We start from the raw sequence: 9,914 nt of genomic DNA on the forward strand, positions 1-9,914 counted from the left end.
GGTAAGACATCAACAGTAAGCTGAAATAAAGAATATATCTTTTTACTTTGAGTTTATCAAGACTTCAATGCTAAGTTTAGCATACATATATAGACATGTAGTAATTAAGCTAATCTTTTGCTCTACAAATAGAAATTAGGAAAAAAATGTTCATGCATAGTCAGTTTACAAAAGATTTGCCTAGAGGAAGATAAATGCAGGTCAGAATTTGTGTTTTGGCACCATGTCAGTCATGCACAGAAATTGAATGGCCTTACTGCACTCTAGACAAGATGCTTCTGTCCACATGATAAGAGTGAGAAGCTTTGTGTCTAATTCCCAAAAGGTTCTAAACTTGTGTATGCAGAAGTTGCTGCCTTCTTTAAAAAGTGACCTTTAAGAAAAAGACATTTTAAAAACTCTTTATTTCTTTTTCATTGATAGAGAACAGTTCCTTGATTTGCTTGAAAGGCAGCCAGGAATAAGCTTTTTCTTTTCTTGTGAGTTGAAAAATAATACAAAATTATACAGAATAAATAGTAAATATAAACCTAGCTAGAATTCATTGCAAAAATAAATCTGCAGTGTTCTACCTTTTTTTTTAACCTATTCTTCCCACAACACTTTATTTTTTTTCTAATTTCAGAAAATATAACATATTTTTGTACAAACAGCTAAATACTATTTTTCTTCCTCATGTGTGTGTATTGTTGCAGTAATTCTGTCTGGAAGTTGCTTTTGGGAAGGGTGGGAAAAAAACTATATTTGCACTTGGAAGTTCCTAACCACAGCGAACTCCAAGAATATTTAAAGCCAGCACGGAAATTATTTTTATATATAGATATATATATATAAAAAAAATCAAAATTATTAAACACAGTAACATATTTACAGCTGATTCTCAGTAGCATTTCAAATTGCCCAGGATTATGAGTTGAAACACCAGTGATGCACAATATTTTATAGCAGCAGCTCAAGAAAAGATTGTCCAAACTTAGGTAAAGCTATCAGACAGGGAAAATAGCAAAAGGCTTGCTTTTTTCTTCATTGAAGATGTTGGGTAAACATAGTAACATATTTTTCCTTCCACATACTGATACAGAATGCACATAATGAAGTTCTGTATAAAATACTTAAATATTTGCAGGCTTTAGGTGCATACACAAAGATATTTTCTTTTTGTGTTTTTCCTTTTTTTTTTTTTTCTAACTGACATTTAGTATGACAACACTTCAACTCCTTTCATATTTATTATAAGGGTATGTTAAGTTTAGTTGTAGACAATTGTCATGTATGCAGTGCATGTACTAACCTAATCAAGACACTCTAACCTTACAACTACAAACACAGGTGGTGTTTTTTTAAATGTAATCTAATTAAACTGAGGAAAAAAAGAAATAGTAAAGGTAAATATTTTTTCCATAGGTTGGGTACAGAACGGAGATTGCTGTACACACCTTTTTAAAATGTTGAGGAATATTGCAATAAGCAATCTTCCTCCCACAGTTCAGTCACAGAAGGTTCATATTTAACTTGGGGTGAGACATATTGCCCGCACACAACTCCATGGCTTCCCACAGTGATCCCTGAGGGGTTTGTTGCTAGGATTACTGCTGTGCTTAAGTTCTGACTATTGACATGTTATTATAAGGCACTTTATTGGCAACAGTTCCAACTTAAAATAGAATTACAGAAATTCATCCCCAGCCCAACATATTATCACTTCATGTCTGCTGCTCCAGGACTTCCAGGTAGTCAGGCTCAGCATGTAAATTAGCTTTGAGTTCAAAATACTCATTTTTAGTTTGTTCTAGAAAAACCTTTCTTGGCCTGGAGTACATGAGTGTTTCCATTAGCTTCAGCTCCTCATGTGCTCCAGGATAATGAACTTCCATGTCAGGCTGAAGCTGGACGATATTTTTTCTTAGGTACTCCGTGATCCCCAGTTGCTGCAGTTCTCTCTCTTTTTCAATAATGTTTCTATACAAGCAGCTGGCATCCTGAAATGATAGAAATTCAGCAGATTGATCTGTAGCCTTATATTTGACATTTGAACCTGTAAGAGGTGAACTGTTCTCTCTTTCCAGGAGACTTCGGCGGAGATGTTTGGAATCATTAGCTTCCTTCTCACTTCCCTCCTCCTGTTGCTCAGTATGCTTGGGGCTGAAGGATGGGCTGCGGTAGACCTGAACCATGGGAGTAACCATATGTTGCTCATAAAGAGCTGCAGCTGGGCGTTCCATTGTGTGGTGTGTCGTCTTATGCCCATACATACTGTACTGAAGGTGAACAGGGCTACTATCCCTCATTTGTTCATCCGCTTGTTTCTTTTTGCATCTTCGTCGCCGATGCAGAACAAGAACAACTATTCCTGCTGCACAAAATACAATAGTTATAAACACAATTAGAAGTCCTAATATTAGAACAGAAAGTGGGACAGCATCTGTAAGGGACCGCAGGGCAGTGTCTGCAGTGTTGGTGGTAGTAGAAGTCACAACTACAAAACTGGCATGAGTTGGTAGGGCAGGGCTGTTTATAAAACCTGGACACAAGACTTCACTGCTCAGGGATTTCAGTTCTTTTTTTGCTAGGTGTCCTGGAGATTTACAAAAAATGTCACCCATCATTGTATTCTTACTCTGTTTTTGTATCCATTTTTGCAGGCCAACAGAATCACAGGTACAGTCCCAGGGGTTGTCTTCAAGTTCAATTTGTACCAGCATATTCAGTTCATCCAAGACATTGCTCACAGGTAAATGAGCAAATTGGTTTGTTTTCAGATTTAATCTGGTGAGCGGAACACCTGAAAAGATATGGGATGGCAAAGTCTGAAGAAGGTTGTTATTTAAGTAGAGGACCTTAAGTTTTGGCATTACATTAAATGTTCCTGGCAAAACTTCTTTGATGGCATTATATTCAAGGTACAAGTATTCAAGGTGCTGAAGGCCAAGGAAGAGATTCTGACTTAGCTTTGTAAGATGATTGCCATTGAGATATAATTTTTGCAGTCTAGTCAGATTCATAAAGGATCCTTCCTCAAGGATTTCAATGCGATTGTTCCCCAGGTGAAGCATTTCGAGGCTGGCATAGTCTACAAGATCTGATTTCAGTAATGTCTGAATAATGTTTCCAGCTAGAATAAGCTTTTTGGGATTTGGAGGAGGGGGTCCTAAATCAGACAAGCTTTCAATATTTCGCTCCTGACAGTGCATGAGAACTCCTGAGAGCATATGGCTGGTGCAGTGACAGGGAACAGGACAATAGATTCCTGGAAACTGAGTAGTAGCCTTTGAAGTATGAAGCACTAAATTTGGTTCCTTAGTAGGAGCTTTCAGGATAGGAATCACCTTAGTAGATAGGTGACTGTCACTGCTGGAGGTGGTTACTACCAAGGGCAGTGACCCTGAAGGATCTTCAAGTTCATTGACAGGATGAGTGGGACAAAGTGATTCTTTTTTCAAACGGCTTAAGATGCTGCCTTTGATAACTGGAGGACTGTTGCATACAACGTCACCTATTATTGACTGAGGAGGCATGTTTTCTAGCCATATCTTCAGCTGCAGCAAATCACAGTTACAGGCCCATTTATTGTCTTCCAGCTGAAGGTCTAGTATTCTACCAATGTGTTCCAAAAAGCCAACATATGGCAGTGTCTGTAACTGGTTTCCACGAAGATCTAAATGGGTCAATGGCACAAAACGAAAAATGTTTGGAGGAAGATACTCAATGGCATTATCATTCAAAATAAGCACTTTAAGCCTGTTGAGCTTGCTAAAGGCACTTGCTTCAATCACTATGATGAAATTGTTGTCTGCTTGAAGAAACTCCAAATTTTCCAATCCATGAAATGTATCTTCTTTAAGTGTTTCTAAAGAGTTGTGATTGATATGAAGTTGTTTAAGGAGGCTGAGACCATTGAAAGCCCCAGGCTCAATATCTGCAATATTATTAAAACCAAGATGAAGAGAGATAGCATTAACAAGGCCAGCAAAATCATTTGCATGTAACGTAGTCAGGCCATTGTTTAAGAGATTAAGATGGAAAGGCCGGGATGGTGGGACATTTATTTCTGATACCATATTGATACCTCTTTTTTCACAGTTTATAATCATGGTGTCATCCTTTTCTTCACAGGAACACAAACTCTGACAAGATCCTCTGACTGAAGTAAAAGAAGGCTGTGACTGGAAAGGATCAGATGCAACCACAGCTGAACATAGAATAAAAATCCAGAGCTTCATCTTGCCCAGCAGATTCTATAAAAAAAAAAAGAAAAAGAAAAAAAAAAAAAAAGAAAAAGGAAAAGTAATACATTCATGATTTCAGAGGGTGGATTTTTTCTTTTTTTTTTGTGGGCTAGGGGGACACCAATAACCATTACCAGTGCTTGAGCTACCTTTCCTTTCAAACAATATTATATCATGCAAAACATCTGAAGGATTTTCTAAGCAGACAAAAATAGATTTAGTTTAATGTAAATGAATCAATAAACACAGTCATAAGGGGAGTGCTTCAGTACTTTCACGCTGATACACCAAAGCAGGAGGTAATCAGGAGTGTGCTGTCTTTATTTATACATCACATATAATGTTTTACCAGTAGACAGCAGTAATTAGTTGCTGTCCCAAGCAACTTATATCAAGGCTAATGTAATATTTTGGATTGTTGCTTTGTGTCACCATGTAGCACTGTACATTTTAAGAGTACCTTGCTAAGCTCAACTTAATATTGTCCAGCTGCTGAAAAGAAGCAATAAAATTTGGTTTGATTCAACAATGTGTTGTGAGCCAAAGACCATTTAGTCAGGATACAGGGGGGAATCTCTCCTTTGGTTCTGCATTATGTATATAAATTAAAAGGTATTTACTCTGCAATCCTTATACCCCCAAACTGAAAAGGAAGTAGACAAAATAATTCTTTTTCTTTACTTAAACTCTGATGTGTATGTTATAGCTTGTGGATATTTAGTGAAAGTGGGAACATGGCACATAGCAGTGTAATATGTTTGTATATAATATATATGTAAAATACTTGTGTACACAATTAAAATAAAAAAGAAAACAGACAGAACTGACAACGCAGTACATGTCAGAAAAAAACAGGTAGGCAAGGGGCAAACACTTTTTTTGAGATTAATTATTAGAATCCTTCCAATCATTAAAATCATTAACTACCGCTAAAATTATGAAATGTACATGGAACTAAGTGTGCTTTACCAGCTAAAAATGATCACCTGTATCAACCATATGTTACATAACTTAAATTGCCATCTGTCAAGCTGATCTTGAACTTTGCAATACCTGATGAATGCATCATTACAGTACAGCTATGGAGTCACAAGCAAAATATACACATTGAAATAAAGTATTTGTTATCATTGGTTCGAATTAATTTATGCTACACTCCATTCCAATATTCTCTGTTTCTTTCTGCCAAGGCTGTTTAATTAGCAAGAATAATGGTAATTCTTGATATATGAGATGGAATGAAATAACTGTTTGTAATCTTTAATTAAATATTTCCACATGTCCTAAAAGGAAAAAAAAATCTTACAATGGAATAGATGATTTTAAATGTAAGAACTTTTTTGGGGTGCGCTATTTATTCTGGGACTGAGCTAAGCAGGTTTCTTATGTAATCTAATAAAGGTCACTTGATCTTTCAAAGTAAGCTATTGAGACATGGAGTGCAGAAAGTCAGTACACAATTAACCAGTTGAAGTGTTAATTTCCGAAAGATTAGAACCTTTTACAAGAATTTATTCAATTACATGCATGAGTATTCTTATAGTGTGGCCATATGATTTGGCATCTCATCAATACATATTTTAGTTATCATGTACCTTTGTTACTAGCAACACCATTTCTCAAGGCTTCCCTTTAAATGGGTTGCAAAGATTTATACATGCAGGCACTTAAGTGCTGTGGTATGAGTATTACACACACACATACAAAAGCAACAATAGCAACTGTGTGCACAGTGAATTATGTTTTTCTCCTTTAGTAGTTCTGGATAAGTGGGACTAGATGTATGAGTTTAGAAGTAGTAAGTGCAATTCACAGTGTGAGAAAAACTGTTCCTAAAAATATGACCTTTTTTCTTTGTTCAGCAGAATAAATAATTTTGTTGTCTCATATAACACTCCCTGAACTCCAGCTGAATATATATGTCTTTAAGTTTGCTTTCTCAAGAAGTACTGGATAAGACACAACATGTCAAGGTGTTATTTTGAAATATGCAGAATATTCTAGGATCATATTATGCTAGAGATTCATTCTTGCTTTACATGCATCAATATCCTTTCCAGTGACCCAAGGTAAAAAAATGCAGGCTCTTGACACAGATGTTTCAAACCTACTGTATGACTAATTAGCCTTTATTTCTGTACACTTTTCCTCTGTAAGAATTTTAGCTTCAATCTGCATCACATTCAATCTGCACTTAAAAAAGTCCCTGAGCAAAATTAAATGAAAAAGAAAAATTTGAAAAGCATGTTGCATTGTAGTGCATATTGAGAAATTAGGTTATAAAAATGAAAGCCCTCCTCTCAGAGATGAAAGTAACAACATTTGCAACCCATTGGAAAACATTCCCATTTTAATCATCGTCATACTTCTGTGGGCAGCACTGCCAGAACTCTCACACACACATACACACAAAACAAAAATTAATAGGAGGGTTGAGTTCTTTTTTCCTTTTTCCAATTTTTTTTGGTCTGTACACTCAGGAATATGTAACAAAGCTCTCAGTGGGCTACTATTGTAAAACAAAAACTGCTTTCAAGTAACAGATGATCATCATTTAACTGAAAGAATTCACAATAAAATAAAATTTAATTTAAAAGATTTGACAAAGTTGGCCTTTTTCTTTTTCATATGGTGAGGTTTTTTAGCAAATACTATACGGTAACTTAAGTTTGTTCTTTTTATCTGCTTTCATGTAAGTCACTACTAACAGCATACTGTAACTAAGCTTTTTACAGTAGCAATTCCAAAAGATTAAAAAATGTCACTGTTCTTTCTATGAGGCAAAGTTGAATACTTTCAGAAGTAGTCACCTTATAGCAAGAGCATAACACACTTTACAACTATTAATCAACATGTTTTTAAAATATTGAAAAAGCTTGTTTCATTTTACTTGGGGTTTTGTTTCTTTGGTTGTTTTAATTCAGCTATTTAAAAAATGCATGTTGCAGAATTTCAAAGCCTCAAGCTAAGAATTGGTAATTTCTGAAAGCTTTTGGGATTGTTTATTGAATTCTGAAGGGAATCACAGTCTGATGATGCATTTAAGACCATTCTTGCACTCAGGAAATAAAACCAAATACCCATTCCTCCCCCCTCAAGGGATCTGAAATCTGTGTTTCTTAATACACACATTCTACACAGTCGACAGTTTGAATAAATGCACCTGGCAGACTGTCTGAAATAGAGTATAAACTGCCATCATTTAACATAAAAGTTATACAAAGTCATGCAGAAAAATAAATTCAACTGATACTGAGAAATGAATTTCTCACATGCTAAGCTAATTAACTAACTGGAATCTTTCTTACCTGTACAGCACTAACACTCCGTGAAACGCGCAGTAATGCACAGTTGGAGCAGCTGTTTCAATGTGATGTAATTTTTCCCTGTGAAAAATGCACACTTTCTTCAGAGTTTCACTTTGCTGCAAGCTCTGGTAATACTACAGCTCTGTAAAGTTAAAATCCTTGTTCAGAAGACAAAGTGTTCAGTTGAAAAAATCTTGCGGGCAGCGTGCACATTAAACCATCCTGTAAGCAGTTGTCCTTTTTCCTCAATTAAAATTCACAGCATACTTCACAGCTATGCTGACTTTTCTGCTTATAGTTAACTGTTTGCAAGCATTTGGATGCAGTAAACAAACAAGATGCTCAGCAGAGCTTGACTTGATCACTTGGTTTGTCAGATTTTTAGATCCAAGCTTGCTTCTGTGTTCTCTCTGCTCTTTCTAGTCTTTCTTGTTAGCTCAGTTTGTTATTAGTCAGATTGCCAGGGGCTGGGAGGTAGGCGTAAATAAAGAGACTTCTTGGCTTTTGACTCAGCCTTTAAGCCCTTCCCCACCAGAGAGCTTTAAACTGCCAATGTCATTTAATACAAGATACAGCTCCACCTTGAGACAGATCAGCTCCTCCTCCTGCTGCAATTCCTCTCACCTCCTTTTTCCCTTATCTAAGTGAACCTCGGAAAGTAAAATTCAGCTAAGTATCTTCTAGATTGCTTAAGGTCTGTTAATGGCTGATTTTGGAAGACAGTAAATATCCACTGCAGTTCTTGCAGTTTGTTCTCTTGGGCAGATCTTGCATTTAGTTTATATCTGCAAATGCTTGCTTTAGAAACCGAAAGCATTCTGGCTGAAAAACACTCCACAAAACACACCACAAGGGAAACCTTGTCCTCTGGAAAATATGTTTATCACCATGAAGTGCAGGATTATTCAAATACATGAAAGAGACAGTACAGCTCTCAATCCAGCCCACTCACTGTGACAGGGGTAGGGATGGGTATGTACAGTTGTACATACTTTATTTCTGAGAAAAATTATTTGTGGAATATCAGTGCTTATGCTTGCACAATAATTGCCATCAGTCCTTTTAAAAACTGCCCATCTTGTTCTGTAGAGAGAAAACTGGGTTGATTGTAATTGTCTGTTTTACAGATGTTAGCATAGCATGTTGGTATCTATCCATGTGAGATTGTATTGTACTTGCATGAAACATTGCTTTGATAAAAATCGGTCTGGTTTGGGGTGGGGGTATTATTAAAGGCATGTATCATGCTTAAGGTATTTTTTTTTGATTTTTGCTCATAAACAAGTAATTAGGAAATACAGTAGGGCTACAGGAAAATGTGTATTCCATGCAAAGAAGATTTTCCTCTTCCCTCCTGGACTACATGGGATGGTTTTTATATGCTGCAAATGCTATTTCCTTGTTCATCCCTCTGCCACGGAGCAGCAAAACCTTTTGGCAAGAAACAATAGATCTGGTGCTTTGGCGTATTTACCCTGTAGAGCATACCATTTCTGTTTTGTTCCTGTTGTGTCTTGGATTACATTACAGATTGTTTACTACAGCCTCAATACCAGTCCGATTCCAGTAACTTCTTTTGTGCTGAAAGCTCTCCAGGTGGCCTCACTGGCCTTTGAAGGAGTATTGTGACGTACTGTTCCATGTGATCAAGTCTATCAAGATCTTGCCATGTATATATACATATATACATATATTTTTATATATATAAGCATATAGATATATATATGTGCCTTGGCTTATTAGGATGAGCTATTTAGTACTTAATTTTCTACAGATAAAATATGTAATTCAGCAAAATAATAAAAAATATTAAATATTCCTAAGAAACAGCAACTAGCTGATTTCTATTCATTTCAACACATCCCTTATTTGACTTCATTTTACCACTTTTAACGAACCTTACCACTCTATCTTGTCTTCCAAACAGTTTCGTGTTAAGACTCAAAGTTTCTCAGCTGTCTGTGTCTGGCCAAATAAACCATTATATGCTTTAATAATTGTGAATTTATGAATTGCAAGACAGATTCTTTCTAATTTTGACTGAACATTTCACAGGTGCTCACACTTCACTTGTGGTTGATTATTTGAGAAGGAGAGTATCTGTATACACAGATAATCATTTCAGAAGTGAAAACAACATTGTTTTTTGCTTTTCAGTTAACATCCACAAAAGTAAAACCTGATCACAAAAACATTTCCCAAAATCAGCTACTAAAAATAGGAGACCATTTCCTAACCATACAAAATTTAAAAACACCAAACATTCTGTTTGTCATTCCAGAAACTGTATATTTACCAGGTTTATATAAATATGGATAATGATTATTTTTCTACCACAATTTTAAAAATCATTAAGCAGGTTATTATAAAGAATATGATT

General features: G+C 35.8%; 1 protein-coding gene across 1 annotated transcript; it reads right to left on the reverse strand.

The window, feature by feature from the left end:
* Nucleotides 1-1,184: 1,184 nt before the first annotated feature.
* On the reverse strand, nucleotides 1,185-8,067 carry SLITRK6 (SLIT and NTRK like family member 6). The gene is made up of 2 exons (XM_075089522.1): nucleotides 7,535-8,067; nucleotides 1,185-4,235 (listed from the first exon to the last, which is right to left on the reverse strand). The coding sequence occupies exon 2, from the start codon at nucleotides 4,218-4,220 to the stop codon at nucleotides 1,704-1,706; it is 2,517 nt and encodes an 838-aa protein (XP_074945623.1). The 5' UTR covers nucleotides 4,221-4,235; nucleotides 7,535-8,067; the 3' UTR covers nucleotides 1,185-1,703.
* Between the last annotated feature and the right edge of the window lie 1,847 nt (nucleotides 8,068-9,914).

The sequence above is a fragment of the Phalacrocorax aristotelis genome, chromosome 1 (assembly GCF_949628215.1).
Source record: "Phalacrocorax aristotelis chromosome 1, bGulAri2.1, whole genome shotgun sequence".
NCBI lineage: Eukaryota > Metazoa > Chordata > Aves > Suliformes > Phalacrocoracidae > Phalacrocorax > Phalacrocorax aristotelis.